Source organism: Solanum tuberosum, unplaced genomic scaffold, assembly GCF_000226075.1.
Source record: "Solanum tuberosum cultivar DM 1-3 516 R44 unplaced genomic scaffold, SolTub_3.0 scf00018, whole genome shotgun sequence".
In the NCBI taxonomy this organism is placed as follows: domain Eukaryota; kingdom Viridiplantae; phylum Streptophyta; class Magnoliopsida; order Solanales; family Solanaceae; genus Solanum; species Solanum tuberosum.
Genome location: NW_006238944.1, coordinates 2974723 through 2993559, shown reverse-complemented (window position 1 = coordinate 2993559; position 18837 = coordinate 2974723). Strand labels below are relative to the sequence as shown.

The 18837-nt window shown below is 33.9% G+C and overlaps 1 protein-coding gene across 1 annotated transcript; it reads left to right on the top strand.

Moving 5' to 3' along the window:
* The first annotated feature begins 8450 nt into the window (after positions 1-8450).
* LOC102590468 (F-box protein PP2-B10-like) lies at positions 8451-11474 on the top strand. Its single transcript, XM_006340438.2, has 3 exons — positions 8451-8805; positions 10372-10490; positions 10607-11474. The coding sequence occupies exons 1-3, from the start codon at positions 8521-8523 to the stop codon at positions 11094-11096; spliced, it is 894 nt and encodes a 297-aa protein (XP_006340500.1). The 5' UTR covers positions 8451-8520; the 3' UTR covers positions 11097-11474.
* The last annotated feature ends 7363 nt before the right edge of the window (positions 11475-18837 follow it).

The following is an 18837-nucleotide window of genomic DNA, read 5'->3' as shown; positions in this document are numbered from 1 at the left end:
TATATTGAATGTAATTATAATAAAACATGTTGTATTTAGTATGACAAAAGAATTCAAAATTTTTAAAAATTAAATAAATAGTAATCCTAACTTCTAAGAAATGTCACAAATATATATATATGTGTGTCTGTAAGAAAATGATATAAATTACATTAATGATGAAATGAAGATTAAGAAAAGAAGTAAAACAAATTAATAATAATATTGATGATGATAGGAGTTAAATAAATCATTTTTTATATTTTGTAAATTTTCAATATAAATTTTTCAGTCTTTTAAAATTAGAAAATGCTAAAAAAATAAAACTAAAACTAAAAATCGAGGCAACAATTATTTTAAGGAAAAAATAACAAAAAATGTCAGAAACATTGATCAGAATAAATAAGTATCTATTGCTAAGAAGGTGTCACCCCACATTTTCTATTTTAGCTTTATTATTACATATAGATAGGAACTTTAAGATGAAGAATGATCCAAAAATTTTAAAAATAACAAATCAATTATGTAAAAATACATGTGTAATTCTTATAAAGTTATAATAACTAATTTCTTCAAATAAATAATTAAATGAAAGAAAAAAAAGTAATTAAGAAAATAATATAAATAACACTAATTATGAGATTAATAGCATTGATGAGGAAAGGAACTAAATATGATCATCTTTTTAAATTCTTTTTTAAGAAAATATATATAAACTTTAATTAAAGATAAATAAGAAAAAAAACCTTTAATTAAACATACAAAAAATCAAGACAAAATTAAAGAAGAAAGAAATTAGAAGAATAATGACATTGAAATAAATAATATCTAATTTTCTCTCTTTTCAAATTACAAAATAAATTTTTGCTTGTTCTCCTCCTAATTTGATACGAATTCCATAAATAGAATGATTTTTTCTCCGAATAATTTTTCTTACCCTTTCAAACACTAATCAGACTTCTTATAAATTTCTCAACCACAATGAATTTTCTCTCCTTGTAGGAGGAATAAACATTTTTTCAAAAAGTCTTTTATTTTGAAAATAATTTTTTGTTACATAATCTCTTTCTTTACATCAATGTCTTCACAAGAATAATGAGATATTCTCTCTTTCTCTTTTGTTAAAAAAGTCACATGACCTAGAAATTTGATGGACATCTTAGCGACAAAAGTTGATACCATATATTGATCATTATCGTCAGAAGAAGAAGAGCCAAAGTGAAGAAATTTGTTCTTATTTGTTACAAATGCTCAACTATTTTGTTTTTATTTTATAGGCTAAATAATTATAAACAGTTATAAAAAATGAATAGTTTTTATCTTTTCATCTTCCATTTTCATTTACTTAAATCTATATTAGTGTAATGGATGTTATAAAGGGCATAATTAATCGGGTATGACATAAATACTTTTTTTTTAAATACAAATAAAAAATACAAAACACAGATAAAATGTCAAAAAAAGGAAAAAAAAGATGAATACAAATACTGGTCATAGAGAGATGCCACATCAAATTGTCAATATTCAGCTTTATATATACATATATAGGTTCATGTCCTTAGATGTTATTTTATTACTTTAGCTGGCATCGACATTTTTGTAAATCTGATATCTACTTTGGAACATTTTATAATGTGGCATAGGCTGACAATTGAGATCATAAATTTAAAATAATAAAATTTAATTTATTATAATACTAATATCAATATCATAAAGATATATATATATCATTTAAAAAATATATAAAAAGTATTATAAATTATAATAATTAACCGCTTTTTAAAACAAATTCATATAACTAATTTGATTTACACTCCAAAATTCATAGGTGTCACATAATTTACACATTAATTCTTCATTACTTAATATATGTAATTATATCAATGACATATAAATTGAAATTAAAAAATACATATTTTATTTGAAAATCACGTAATAGTACTATAAGGTATAATAATTAACAACTCAACATATTTTAAAATTTTAGTTGACTCTCCGAATTCCATATGTCTCATGTAATTGAGACAGAGAAAAACATATATTGGTTTAAAATTAATAAAAATATTATAAATTATAATAATTAACAACTTAAAATTTATAAAAAAAAACCTTTAAAATTTTTTAGTTGGCTCTCCAAATTCAATCGGTATTACAATAATTAAAACATATAAATTAACATAGATTGGACTCCTGCTGACATTTATGTTTCCTTTTTCTAAATTTTCTCTTTTATACTTTATATAAATAATTTTTTTATGTAAAAAGTATTATAAATCATAATAATTAATAGCTTAAAATATTTCAAAACATATAAACAGTTTTTGTTAACTTTCAAAATTTCATCTATGCCGCATAAATTGAGAGAAATATAGATATATAGATATTTTAAGTTGCTAATTATTCTGAGTTATAGTACGTTTTATGTAATTTTCATATATATTACTCGGTCCTGATTTATGTGATACAAATGAAATTTCAAAAGTCAATGAATTTTTTATAAGTTCTTTTTTATATTAACTTGTTAATTATTGTGATTTCTAATATATTTACGTAAAACATACTCTAAATACAAATAATTAGCAACTTAAAATATATAAAAACATACTAAAAAATTGATTCACTTCAAATTTCATATGTACCACATAAATTAAAACAGAAACAGTAACATATATTGGGCCCCGTGCTGGCACGGGGTCCTATATCTAGTATATATATATATATGAGTATTTGCCTTATTAGATCCATATGTTTGATGTCTGATTAATTAGGACACTAATTTCAGCATTAAAAATTGAGTGGTAGTGGAATTATGTGTGATTTACATTTTCGACCAAGATGCAATGTTCGATTCTTATGGCATTTTTCTTATCTACTGGTACTTGTCCCACTCTCCAATGAAAATAAAATGAATAAAACTTTATTCTATGCTTTAATAATTTCTTCGAGAAGAAGGTTCTTATTAATCTCTCAAAAGTAAAGAGTTCAGATGCCTAATAATCAAAATACTTTTTTTCTGTGAGAGAAGAGGCATGAAACAAATCTCAAGGATACATTCTTGATTTTTTACTTTTTGCCATGTTTGTTATGGAGGGAAATATTTTAATTTTTTTAAAAAAATTATAAATTAGGAAAATGATTTTTCTAGTTAAAAGTAAAAAATAAAGTAAAAAAACGAGTTTCATAAATAATATTTCAAATTGATTGTACCATGCACATCCTTTATTTCCTATTGTCCCCCTTGCGGCTTCTCCCCGCACTCCATTCTCATCCGTCTATTTTATTATTATAGTATTTGTTTAAATTATATATGTACAGTCATTGTGGTGATAATATTTTTTGCTTATTGTCATGGTCTCACGGTAAAAAATAAGTAAAAGTTCCCCTTTTTTTTCCCATGGAAAATATTTTTCTTCCTATCAAAATTCAAACACACATAGCTGGCCATGCCAATTTTTATTTATTGTAACTGAACTTTACCTAAAACAATAAAATTATTAAATTTTACCCACTATAACAATAAAATCGAAATATATACATTATTATAAGGACAAAATATTCCCATAACTCTACTATTCTATGGATAAAGGTTTATAATTAACTATAGTGGGAAAATTTAAATTTTAATACGACAAGAAAATTTTACGATTTTACGTTAGAGCGTCGAAAGTTGTTATATTAATGTAATAAAAATAATTATGTATAATTCTGTAATTATTTTACAGTTTGTAACCACATATGAATTTAACCCATTGTATAGATACACATTAAGGGGTCGTTTGGTAGGGTGTATTAAAATAGTGATGAGTATCGTGTATTAATAATGTTGGTATTAGTTATGCTTACATTAGATATGCCAAGATTATTTCTTATGCAATGTTTGATTTAATGTAACGACCCGATCGGTCATTTTTTGTTTTTCCTTGGAAATTACCGTTTCCCCCCTCCCATGTCGACCACGAGTCGTTTTTTATTGAGTTTGAGAAGTTGGTTTCAAACTTTGAGTTAAATTTGATAAGTTTTGAGTTTGAAAGGCTAAGTTGTTAAGAAAGTGGTTTTTGGTGTCTTTTGGAGTTTCAAGTGTCGAAATGGGATTCCTCAATTCCACTAATCCCGAAATGTGAAATCTGATATGTGAGAGTCATTGGTTTCAGTTTCCAAGTCTTTTTTAAGGATTAGAGTTGCTAAATTATGAAATTATGGAATTTTAGCCTTTGGATTGACTTTGATCAATCGTCGGGGTTTGGATGCTCGGATCAAAATTTTGAGAGTTTCGTTGGATTTGGGGGATAATATTAGGTCTAGTTGAGGTCTTGGTTAATTTTTGAGTGGTCCCAAGTTTGTTTTAGCCTTTTTAGGCGTTGAATAGTTTCTTGTGGTTTTCACGGAGGTGGGGTCAAAGAGACCTCAGATTCGTGTTTTGACGATTCCATTGAATCTGGAACGTCGAGTATAATTGATTTGCATATGTGATTTATGTTTACGGGGTTCCGAAAAAATCCCAAAGGTCCTTTCGATGATTTTTGAGTTGGCTGATTTTCTATGTTTTGGTGCAACCTTCCTCATTCGCAGAGGGGAGGGGGTGAGAACCTTGCGTTCACGGAGTCTCGACCGCGTTTGTGGGAGGTCAAAGTGTTAACCTTCGTATTCGTGGAGGTCCAGTTCATTTAAAACCTACGTTCGCGGGCAGGGGTCTGCATTTGCGGAGGACCCCTGACAGTGTTAAACCCAATTTCCGAATTTATTCCCTATTTTTCATTTATGGACCTTTGAGAACTCGGTAGAGGCGATTTTAAGTGGGTTTTTCAAGATAAAATTATTTGTTAACGTTTCTTAACTCTAAATCTTTGATTACCCATTATTATTATTATTGAATTTATGAGTTTAAATCAAGATTTTGGGTTGATAAATTGGGAATTCTTCATGAACTCTAGTTTTGAAGTAAAAGTGAGTTATGAACTGATTTTTAAGTCCATTTTCGAAATGATTTTCCATAATGAGTTTCTAAAGCCTTGTGTAATGTTTTCAAGTATTGTTTTTCCAGATTCAAACCTTAATTTTAGAATTGGGTTTTGTGTCGATTGACCCACCTTTCAAGGGATTCGTTGTGAGTGTTGTTTTCGGAAAGTGATTGTACTTGCTTATTTATAGATTGCGTGACTTCGAAAGTGATTCGAAAGGGGAAGACTCAATTATTGGAGTGATTGTTGATTGATTTAAGGCAAGTGGCTTCCTAAACCTTGTATTCTAGTTGAATTTGTATGCTTCCTTCGTTGATTGTGTGTTGGGAATAATGGGGATGAGGTCAAGGGTTTAAATTGTCCAATTGCTACATCTATATGAATAAAAAGGGGTTGAAATGAAAAAAGGCTCTGTGTTGAACATGATGATGTGAATTGACTTATTGTAAACCCTTGTTGATTGATTAATGAAATACATGATAGAATGAATGTGGACTTGAATTGTATGAATTGTTGTCTCTCCCGTGTGGTGTGATATTGCTTGTGTGCATTGATTGTGACTACCGTGATGATTTATTATGCTGGGGTCTTTGTCGATGACTATTTTGATGCCGAGATCTTTGTCGACGAGTGTTGTGATGCCGAGGTCTTTGCCGGTGAGTGTTGTGATGTCGAGGTATTTCCTGGTGAGTGTTATGATGCAAGGTCTTTGCCGGTGAGTGTTGTTGTCCCGGGGTCTTTTCCGGCGAGTGTTAAAGCCGATGGAAAATGTTTCCGGCTAGTGATGATCATTGTGACTTTATACACTTGATGCTTATGTGTGACTTACTTGTGAATTGCAATTGGTGTGCTTGTTATGTGTGACTGAACTAATTGTCGTTGAGATTGACTTATTTGATTTGTATGATTGTTGAATTGTGAAGATTGAACTGTGAATATTGGGTATGTGAGCCGTGTATTATAGAATTGCTTGGTTGGACTGATTTCTGTGCAGGTTGTAGTTTGAGGAGGTTTGATTGGAGGGTAAGAGGTGTTTGATTTCTAGCTAATTACTTGTTTAGTAGATTGCTTGCTGGGTACCGTGTTGTGAGTACTCACTCTTGCTTTTACACTTGCGTAGGTTCCGAGCCCGAACCCGTGTGATCTCTTTCTCCTTCTATTGATCTCGAGGCTCGTTAATGACTTGAAGAGGTAGTTGCTTGTCATTCCGAGGACCTTCTTTTTCCTTTTCCTACACTTTGTTCTATTTGAGAAACAAAAATTGAGACTTGTATTTATTTCTTGATTTCGCACTTATGTATTTAGTGGCTTATACATGTGACAATCAAATATTGGGAATTTTAGTAGAAGAATAAGTTTTCCGCTTTTCTTTCGTTTTTGTTGTGTTGAAGCTAAGTTGCCTTGGTGCGAAGAGACAGGTGTCATCACATCCATTTTTAGGTTGTGACATTTAGTGTATTAAAATAGTATGCATTACATAATTTCAAAAAAAAAATTTTATTTACAAAAGTAACCTCCACAAATACGATGAGAAAAATGTGGAAAAGTTTTGATGAGAGGCATGTATATCTTTAATTATTTTAATGCATGCATTGAAATTCTTTGCATTATCAATTAATATCATAAATTTATATGTATTAGTTATACATACCTTAATACAAAGAAAAATATATAAGTAATATTTACATTAATTCTACATAAATTTAAAAAGGTGTACTAAACAATTAGATACTAATAATATATAAGAATAATTTGTGCATTATTTTTTCTAATGCACTATCAAAATAACCTCTAACATTATATATCGTAGTATTGGTAAGGTACTACCCTAGGTGAACAAATATGGCAAAGGAGCATTAGAGGCACACGAAGGGATCATAAGCAGTACTTATCTCTATTGAGGTTTTCTTTTAATTATATTACTCCCTCCGTTTCACAAAGAATGACCCTCTTTCCTTTTTAGTCAGTTTCAAAAAGAATGACCTCTTTCCTTTTCTGGTAACATTTTACTTTTTGCTTTCCACGTGACATGTTTAAGACCACAAGATTAAGGGCAATTTTGTACATTTGACATAACTTTAATTTAGGACCACAAGATTCAAAAGTCTTCTTTATTTACTTAAACTCCGTGCCAAGTCAAATCAGGTCATTCTTTGTGAAACGAAGGGAGTATTAATAAAAGACCGTTAGACATTATCGGTATATTTTTTTTAAAAAACAAAGGATCATGGGCAGCTGATCAACTTGTTGGATTTGGATTACTATAAATGGGAAACAAAAGAATTCAAATGAGGCGGGAAATGACAAATTCAAACATGGAGGAAAATGAAAAGTTTCTTTAATTTTTGGAAAGAAACTTTGTCCCTCATTTTAGTGAGAGAAAGCAAAATTAATGTGTTTATATATAGAAATATTTCTCTTGATTTTTAAAGAATTGAGAAGAGAGTTTTTTTTGTTTGTGTGTTATTGTCGTCACTCCACTCAACTTCACTTTGAATTTGGTCAATTGATTGATATATTTTTTGAACTAAATTTATTTTGTTAATATTAATATTTTATTAATCGATTTTTTCATTTAATTTGTTCTTTTGAATGTAACGACGTTCAATATTCTTTCGGATAGCTCTTTGTTTTGAACCCAGTATCTAACTATAAATGTATATTTTCCCGTTAGTTTTTCTAACGAAAATATCATGCTAAAAACATGTTATGAAATAATAGACAACTACAAGGCAACAAGAAATGTAGCCAATATATTAGTTAGGTTTATATTATACTAATATAATTGACATTTATATTTATACATGATATAAATGTCTATTCGTCTGAGCAGCAACAATGGAGTATTGAATACAGTAATAAATACTCCATTCTATCTCTTTTTAGTTGTTATGAATTCCTTTGTTAGAGTCAAACAATAAACATTTTGACTAACATTTTATTATATAATTTTTCATCATATTGATATATAAAAAATGTAATTTATAGTACTTTCATATAATTTTTTAATGTGATTTTTTTAATTTAAAACATCATATTAAAGTGATCTAATTTAATTTTTGAAAATTAATTAAATTGATTTTAAAAAAATGCAACATGACAATTAAAAAGGGATGAGGGGAGTATGTGTTATAGATTGTGATAGTTTAAGCATGTAGTTATTCCCTCCGTCGAGTTTTAATTGTCATGTTGCGTTTTTCGAAAGTCAATTTAACTAATTTTTAAAGTTAAATTAGATTACATTAATTTAATATTTTAAACAAAAAAATTCAGCTATTCAAAATCTATACGAAAAATACTATAAATTGCAATTTTTTACATATCAATATAATGAAAAATTATATTGTAAAATATTAGTCAAAGTTCTTATAATTTGATTCTAAAAGAAATCATGGCAATTAAAAGTGGAAGAAGGAAATAAACAAGTAATTTATGCCTTTTGCCTTGTTTAAAAGCATAATAACTCTCCTATAAATAGGCCAAGATTCCAACTCACCCGGCATGATATAACATCTTCTCTATAAATTCATCTGAAACTATACAACAATTTTGCTGTACCTCTACCTATATATAGATACAGCGAATGGCGGTGGAGAGAATCGCCTGCGGCGACGAACTGCCGGAAGGTTGTATAGCTACCGCACTGTCGTTAACAAGTCCGAAGGACGCCTGCCGGCTGGCGCTGGTGGCTTCAACTTTCCGGTCAGCTGCTGAATCTGACGCCGTTTGGGACCGGTTCTTACCGCCGGATTATTATGATATCATTTCCCGGTCCATTGACGGTTCAGATTCACTTAATGTCGGTTCAAAGAAAGACCTTTACTTATACCTATGTGATAATCCTATTCTCATCGACGGTGGTACCAAGGTTAGTAATTTATTCAACTTTTATAATTAATTGTTTTTTTTCGGTTATTATTAATTTTATTCAATATTCAATTTATTGTTGTTAATTAATTAAAGTCACATTGGAAGTACTCTTGAACTAAATGCATGCCACTATTTTATCCAGAAAATCAACAAAGAACTAGTAATTATTTATTTCCAATTTTACCCTTAGGAATTAGCATTGATAGAGTGAGCAGTATTTGTTGGATTGGAGAGAGATTTTAGGCTGACTAATCTAGATTTGCACTGCGTAGGCTCCATTTGCAGGATACTCCTATCAAGATTTTTTCATATCCAAAGCTCGAATCGAGACTTCTGGTCAAGAGGAGAGCATCCTTATCCACTATATGTGGAGAGAGATTACCAATGTATTAAAAGATCAAAGAACAAATAATGATGAATTAGTAAAATAACTAAAGGAAATGCAAATGGCTAATATGGTATGTAAGTAGAACGAGAAGGGAGTATGTGTATTCTTGGTATGTAGCATCGATCAAACGATTTGTTCTGAACTAAAAACCTAGAACTTTGATCGATCGATTAAGCATTACTTCATGCTTTAATTACCTAATTGGGTGCCTTTCAAATATGAAATCTCTGTGCAAGTTAATTATATACTATAAGAGAAGATCCTACGTCGCTCAAACAACCAGATCATTCAGTAGTTGAAAGATTGTTCTCATAACTATCTAACAAATTATGAATAAAGAAGCAGAGTGAATTGGGAAGAAGATCTGTTTGATAATTCAATGGAAATTATCCATGTTGCATTAGAGATAAATCTATATTTATGACGTATACCTATGTGTTTGATTTCCCTATTAACACTTTTTGCATTTTTTACTTGAGATAATTATAGTGTACATATGAAAACATAAATTGATGGGGAAATGATAATGATCGAAATTTGTTTCTAGAATTGTTATTTCAAAGATTGAATTGGTCCAGTAAACATAACAAAGACGTTGAAGTCTCTACTAAAATCTTGGTCTCGATCACTTGAAGATTATTTCATGCATATAGTCGTTATAAACGAACAGTTTGATGATATATCTATAATACATCATGTGTGTGAAAATGATAGTCTATCAATGTGAAAAATGAGGTTTCTAGTGTTTGTTGTACTTTTGTTTTGCATGGATATCAAATTAGTAGCTTTCAAAACAGTGATAAACTTATGGTTTCCATTTCAGGTTGCATAAACCATAGCCTTTCCTTTTCACCATTGCCCCTTTTTCCCTGTCTTTTTTGTCCTTTGACTGTTGAGTAGTAGTAAAGGGAATTGAAGAAAAACAAATAACTAATGGGACCAGTTTGCCCCCACCAATAGATAGTGTGGCTCCACCATCAAAGTTTTAAGTATATGAAAATGACATTCTTTATCTTTTTTGCTTTTGAATTTTGGTCCATATGTGATATAGTAACTCATTTTACTCTTGCTTTCTATGCTTAGACCCACACTACATTCATGCTTCATTTTGTTAGTTTCTTAATTGCTAAGTATCCATCTGACTGACATAGTAACTGTTGATGCAAATTAAATTAGAGCTTCTCATTGGAGAAATGGAGTGGAAAGAAATGTTACATGTTAGCTGCAAGGTCGCTGCAAATTGTTTGGGTCGACACGCCTAAGCATTGGAGATGGATTTCCCTTCCTGAGTCGAGGTATATATTTTAATGCACATATACACAACTTTTGATAAGTGGTTAGAGAAGTAAGGAGGGCAAAGGCCGCATTTTGTCATTTGATGTTTGATTGATTTTGTGTGGTAATTAAATAGGTTTTCAGAAGTTGCCGAGCTTCTTGATGTCTGCTGGTTTGACATATCTGTCAAAATAAACACCAACATGCTCTCCCCTGACACTAGATATGGCGCTTACCTTGTGTTCACGACAAAATCCAGGACCTGTGGATTTGAAAACCAACCTGCAGAGAGTTCAGTAGGGATTGCTGGGCATGAAAGATATACACATACATTTTATTTGAACCCTCAGGGAGGAAGGAGACAGTACAGATACCAAGTAGTCCCGAGACGGTTAGGAATATTCACCCACCACATGGCTCGCATATTGAGAGAGGAAACGGAAGATGCACCAAAAGGGTGTCATCCTAAGCAGAGAAGTGATGGGTGGATGGAAATTGAGTTGGGAGAATTCTTTATCAAGAGGGGACAAGAAGCTGAAGTAGAGATTAGTTTAACAGAGGTAAAGGGAGGTGACAGGAAAGCTGGCTTAATTATTGAAGGGATTGATATCAGGCCTAAGGAGTAAGGAGGGCAACAACATATCCAGTGAAATTCCACTCAGTGGGGTCTGGGGAAGGTAGAGTGTACGCAGACGTAACCAATACCTCCCGGAGGTAGAGATGTTGCTTCCGTCTAAAATAAAATGAGAAACCTGCCGAGTAGAAGGCTAAATCCCCAAGTATAATTCTTGTACCGACACACTCGTGGCTGAGATCTATAGAAGGAAGTGCACAATTTTCGTCCTTCTCATCTCGAGTACATTTGTTTGTTTTTATAATGATAGTGCCACAGCTAGCTTGCGTGCACCTACTGATGTATGTATAATGCTTTTGGCGTTTAATGTTTGATGTAATGCACCCCTTCCGTTGTTTGGCTACTAATATATTAATTTGTTTTAACTATATGTCTTAGACCGAATGCGGCTAAGTTGTGAATTCTTGTAGTCCGTTTACAGGGTGGCAAAATGAAACTCAACCCGCTCAATTCGTACTGACTTATTTATTAGCTCAATCCATTAAAAATTAAGTTGATAGGTAATGATTCATGAGAAATCTTGTCAATATATATAAATAGAGGTGTATGCACGTGGGGGGGGGGGGGGTTACCGGGTTCGACGTGAACCCATGCTTCCCTCCTGAAATCATATAAAGTAGTGTTAAAAAAATATTTAAATATAAATGAGTGAACCCACGCTCGAAGTATCATATAATCCAATGATGATTGTGTGCACCTCTCTAATTGAGGTTATAAATTTGAATCTTATATCTATCTTGTATAAAAAAAAATCTAAAATTGGCTAACACCTATATAAGTAGTTGTACTTTATATATTATATAGCTTTAATCTTTCAAAATTTTCAAGTTTGCCACATTGTAAATTTCTAATTTTTTAAGCATGGTGATTTCTTTCATATAATTAAATCAAATGTATATATTAAAACTAATTTTATTGGATGATATAACATACAATCAATAGGTTTACTCAATCTCAATACCTTTGGCACAATGTGTGTATGTATGTATGTATGTATGTATGTATGTATGTATGTATGTATGTATGTATGTATGTATGTATGTATGTATGTATGTATGTATGTATGTATGTATGTATGTATGTAACTCTATCCAAAGGTATATATACACGGACGTGCCTATTCACATAGGTCCCGACCCTAATCATGCGAAGGCTAATCTCAATCATTTTTTGACCTAAAATTTTAAGATTATAATGTTTTTAGTGATAAGAATGTAGACGTCAAATCGATCAAATTTATATCTTACATATATCCATCTTTTCGTAATAGTGTGGCCATCACGAAATCATTCAAAAAAACATAAGGGATGAATGTAAAATGACATTATGTTAATAATCTCATGCATGCAATGAACCTATTTGATTTATTTGTGGCCTCAAGTGTGGTTGTTCATTGTGATTGTGCATGTTGTTTGTGATTGGTGGTTGGCTCGGGACCACTCTGGTACAAATTTACTAATGGTTAGCTTGGGTACCATGCCTAGTACGAAATATCATCCGATTGGCTCAAGTACCTGATAGGCCCAAATTACACCTCCCGAAAGAATTATAAGCGGTCGTTGTCAAATAAAGAACCTAACTTTTGGGTTAGGGTCGATCCCACGAGGAATATGATTCATACTTAGGCTAACTTACGATTATCTACGTTCAATCAAATTATTTCCGAAAAAAGGTAACAAAAAGGGAGGTTTGTAAATAAAATAGCAGTTTGTTGAGTTGTATCAATAAATAACAAGTAAATAGGATTCGTAGTTTGAGATATCAATATAAGATGAAAACTAGGGCATAAGTGTTCCCCACAAGCTCTTAACGCATTATTCCTATTAATAGTAACTCTATCCTAGTGTTAACTTGCAAGGTTGATAAGTTGGGAATCTGTTAGACCCGTAGTCTACTTGAGCTAACGACGTGCAGGCATGGCAAGGATTCGGGCATTGGTCTTGGCATGTATGTGGGAAAAACAGCGCAGCTGTGCAACTATGAGTTAGTGGGCAACAAAAGAGTTCAAGGTGCTTGCGTGTTGGCAAGGCAGCTTGGATGTACAAGGCCTATGTGTGGGCAAAGTCGTCGGCAAGACAAGGTGGTGTGTTGGCTTGACAAGGCAAGGTTGTGGACTTGACGTTGGCAAGACAAAAGCTGAAATAAAACTAAGTGTTGGAAGCATGCTGAAATATTCTAAGTGTTGGAAGCAGGCTGAAATAATTCTAAGTGTTGGAAGTAAGCTGAAATATTCTAAGTGTTTAAAGTAGGCTGAAATATTCTAAGTGTTACAATGTTGTAAATTCGGTTAAGTGTTAGAATGTATTTTAATTCGAAATATATTCTATCTCTTAGAATATTTAGTGCTGGAACTTAGTTTGAATTATGTGAGGACAAGTGTTAGACACATGTCAAATGTAACCGCCGATGTAACTGCCGATACTGCCTTGTGTAGAAATTTTATAACGGGTGGAAATTCATCTAAGGCAAGGGAGGATGTTCTGGCCTTAGACAAATTCGTGAAACCTTTTTCCTGTATTAATATTAATAAAGGTTGGGAAGAGTTCCCGTACGTTGGCTGTGTTGTTACTTTTATTCATTTGCCTAAAAACTACGTTAAGTATTTCTATACTTAGTCAAATTCGTAAGAGTGTAAGGCTGAAGTTTGCAAGAGTTGTAAACTGCCTAGGAGTGGTGTTAAAGAAAAAAAATCGACCCTTTTTTAGTATCCCTAAGTGATTGGTCCTCCAAGCAGAGAATTTCACCACGCAACTTGGTCCGTCTACGGGTGTATACTTTACTAACCCTTACCCTTAACCCCATATTATCCTTCACATGATTAGGGTCAAACTATTAGATAGCGGATAAACACGTCTAAATCTCTGTTGTTCAATCATTTTCTCATTCATTACTTCTTTGGTCTGGCAAGTAGGAATGAGGCAAGTTCTACCGCTGGCCACCATTAAAAAGCATTCAAAACGAAAGGATTAACGATACATGCATACACTATTGTAGAATTACTTAATTATTAGTCATACATTGTTAATTGCTCATGGTTCCCACAACCCTAGTTGTAGATTTAGATACTCATGCTTAAGAATTCACAATTCATATTAGGGTTAATAAGATAAATCATGAACTTACAATTAGAATAGATGAATACCGTAATCTTGAATTGAAAATCAAAAGCAAATTGCATAAAACGAACTTCAAAAAGGTCCAACAACCCAAAAACGAAAAATACAACTTATATTATAGAAACTAAATCCTAAACCAAGTAGGAAAAGAAAATATAGGAAATTGCGGTTTGGGTAGTTTCGATCGACGGCTGTAAACGACGGACCGTGGATCAGCCAACGGTCCATGGTTCAGCAGTTGGCCAAAATTCTTGGTCTTCAATCGACGGTCATCACTTACAGTCCGTAGTTCAATTTACGGTCCGTCCTGTTCCTCCGTGGTTCAAGTACTGGAACTCAACTTTCTGAATCAAACGACGACATGTGAACTATGGTTCGTCATCCATACTAAGGGGCGTCGTTTGCCTCCGTGGTTCCACACTTAGTCAGACTTCCTTGAACTTACTTTTCATGCCCCCACTTACGGCTCGTCGATCAAACGATGACTCATGGTTGGGCTCCGTCACTGCCAACTTCTGCTACTTCAACTCTTTTCTTACTCAACTGCTCCAAACCTATTTCCTGGAAAAATTATATCAAAGTACCATCATATCTAATAACAAAATGCCCAAGACTCACACAAACGTCAAGTATAATGCATCAAAAATACCATAAACTCACGATACATCAACACCTTCAACTTAAAATTGTTGTTTGTCCTCAAGCGACAGACTAAACTCTAAACGATACTCATGTAGAAGCAAACACACAAACTCAAGAAATCATTTGGCTTTCTCTATCAACTCTTTCACGCAGTGCAAATCTTCTCATTTAGATTCAATTAGCTAACTCATGCGGATCAAAACATGACGTAGACAAACCAATAGATATCACTACATACACGGTCAACAATCACCAAGATACCAACTTTCCAACAATGTAACTAGTGCCCTTACCACAAAGAAATCATTTTTCTCACACAAAATCTGATATTTTAGCTTAAGGATTCAGTAAACACTCACACTCAGAAGTGAACTCAAATATAGTTAGTGCTCAATACCAAAGGCTTGCCCTTATTTTCACTGCATTGACTTTCCAGACTAGTTAACTAGGATCACTATAGTGCTTTCTCAGGTTGTAACATAGGCTAAGGTCAGGTGTGGTATATTTGGGTAGTTTAGTGACTTTTCTACTCTCCTTGATATTTCATTGGGCATTTACCTCTTTCCACAACCAATTTTGACATCATTTTATTTTTCTGACTTATTTTAGCACGGATGTGACTTTAACTTATCATTCTTTCTTGCTTCTTTTTTTTTTTTCATATTTTATTCAAGAATTTTGACTCTTTTATTTATTTTGTTTTCAGTCACATCTTTTACTATATTTTCTTTTTTTTCCCTCTACAAACAACTCTTTTCATACCCTTATGTTTCAGTTTATGTATTTTGCATGAGTTGAGGTGCAGGATGTCCTAGGTAGGACCAGGGCCAAGATTAAGGTAACTTATGAATTAGACACCCTCAAGTTAGGCTTTTGGCCTAAGTTAAGGTGTACAATGTCCAATGAGAGACCAAGGCCAAAACAGATTTTAGGGAAGGTGAGTTAGGTGTATTGAAAGAAATGGTATTCATTAGGCTCAAACATTTGGATTGAAGGGAGCATTTATTTCTTTTGGTTATTTTTTTTAAGCTTAAGTGGACTTATTATCAACAAAGGCCTATGATTATTTCACAATTCCCAACCTATATTATCTTAGCAGGACCAACGGGGCAAGTTCTAGATTGGCACAAACTGTATAAATATACAAAATCACCTCACACACACTTGGCAGATTGTTTCATTATTGAATCATTGAAGCATCTAGTTCAAGTTCTAGCTTAAGTCATGCTATCATATCGGTTCCTATCATATCATATGAAGATTCAACATATTCAACTCATTAAACCTACATATATAGAACAATTCAAAATTTTGGAAATGTATCAATTTTCATGCTCTTATGCCATCATGATTTCATTGTTTTAGTCTATTTCTAAACTTATACAATCCTAAACATACCGGTTCAATAGAAATGTAAAACAGTCCATGGGGAAAAAATAACATAGGCAAGAAAACCCTAAGGGAGGGTTATGAGTTGGGTTACTCAAACTTCACCCTCCCACTCACAACCCATTTGCCCCTTCCCCACAAAAAATATGGTGCAATTATCCTCAATGCATAGGAAAACTGTCAAACAAAGGGTGAAGCAAACCTATGGCGCGTAAGCACCGAAGATCCATCAAGATGTGGGTGGGTTCAGTTTCCCGGAACCCGCTGGATCACCAATAGTGACGCCCTCAGTAGCACCCTCAACAATAGTGGGACCACCATCAGTAGTGGCCCTCGAGCCATATGCTCCTCCAGCCATCTCATGTGCTCTCTGCAGCCTCAACTCCTCCTCAAAACGAGACTGTTGTTGTGCTGCCTCTAACTGTTGCCACTCTCTCTTCTTAGCCCGTCTAGCCTCATCAATGTCACTAGTGGGCTCAGAAGAGCGGGTGAGCTTCCCAGTCGTACGGGGAGGGATAAGTGGTGGCATCTCATCACCAAAAAGTTCACTCAACTCCAAATCATCGGCCTCTACCTTAGTTGTGGGCTCGGGTACATCCTTAGCAGGAGCAAGAAGAGCATCAACATCAGATCAGAGCCTACCCAACTCCGTCTGGAAAGTAGTGAGATCAATAGTAGGCACAGACTGGGGCCTCTCTAATACCCTGAGCTCGAATGCATCCAAACTCTTGTGTACCGTCTTGATCTTATCATCCATCATCCTCTCCATGCGCGCCATCGAATCCTCCATGGACCTCTGCATCTATGGTCTAATATGCTGCAACTGTGTGGCCATCTGAGTCTCTAATTTCTGGACTCGGGCCACTGGTATCAAAATAGACCATGGAGGGGTAGTAGCACGTAAAGATCTCACAACATGATTAGTGGAGGTGGAAGGGGGAGCCCGTGCCTCTGCTGTACTTGCAACCATAATAGCATCATCAGCCTGCTCAAACTTAACCTGCTCAACATCTCTGGCTAGATCAGCACCCAAAGAAGGTAGATCAATCTGTGGTCCCTTCTTTGGTGTTGCAGGGTTAGCCTTATCTCTAATGAGGCCGACATCAACCGTCTTTGTTGCCTCAGTCAATCTGTCACAATGCCAAATGGGTACAGTAGCCTCCCTACATAGCTGGAAAATGAGGCAGGGGAAAGGCATGGTGGTCGTCGTCCTGAATGCCCTCTCATGTATCTCGGCAATCAGAATGCGTGAGAAGTCAATCTCCAGCACTTTCATAATAGATGCTAGCTTCACAGCTCTATCCCAAGTCACCACGTTGTCTGCCTCTGTATGAGACAACTTTGTTCGTACAATGGACTAGAAGAATTTCACTGCAAAACTCAGGGTTGCATTTCTGATAGGCAAAGTTATGTCACGCACCCACTTGGTGCCCTCTCCATCATCTGCAATGTGTCGAGCCATCCATTTTAATAAAGACTCGCGTTGATCGGCATCCTTCTGGAAGGACCTGCTCTGTACAATCCTTATTCTGTAGTCGTACTCTAGTGTGTTAATCGGCAGTGTGTGTGCTGGGTCATAAATAAAATGGCAGATTGTAGTATCAGAAATGTCCATGGAGAAACCCCACAACAATTTGTCCTGTAGAGGAGGCTGAGCTAACGACTTAGCTCGCGGTGGCATAGTATTCTGCACGGTGGCGGTGTAGGAGGCATAGAACTCCTGGACCGTCTCCTCAGTGTACTTGCTCGGACTCTTCGCCATCCAGTCACACTTTTGCTTTTTGAACACCTCATCAATAGTCGGCACATTGTGAAGGCTACTCGTAAGAACTCGACGCTCTTGCGTAATAGTCTGGGCAACTTTCTGCTGCTTATTTTAGTACTGCCCATCATAATAAATCTGGAACTACTGAATAATAATGTTTCAAAGACACTTCATCCAATTCTAAGCGTCAACGGTCATTAATCAGTATAATAACCCAACTAAATAAGTTGGGGTCGAATCCCACACAGAGTGGTACATGTTTAAGATTCAAGAATAAAGTACGAATATGTTCAGATCATCCATAGGAATAGATATTTACGAATAAAAATATAATTCAAATTAGGGGTGACACGAATGTCAAATAAATGGGGTTTTGGTTTTAACTATCAGCTACAACAACAACAAATAATACGAAGATGACAATAATGAGACGGGGTTCTTGGGGATGTGATTCAATTATAGGCTAATGTAGACACATGGGTAATTGCAACTGTTAGGAAATAACTGTAAATTAATGAATAGGCTAGACTATAGAGGAGTTAAATTTTCTCTCGAACAATTTACCCCGAATCAAGTCGATTTCTCTCGAACATCGACAAGCATGCAAAATAAGAACAACATATGCCTTATTCCGTTCACTCTCTCAAGTGAATGTGTGGAAAATGGTTTAGGATTCACTCTCTCAAGCTGAACTCATGACAACCCAATACCTACAGGCCATCAATCAATAATCTTGGTTTTAAACCTCTCTCTCGAGCAAGCCAAAAAACACGAAAGGTAGAACTGCATTGGCAACTACAATTCTTTAAATTAAACCACAA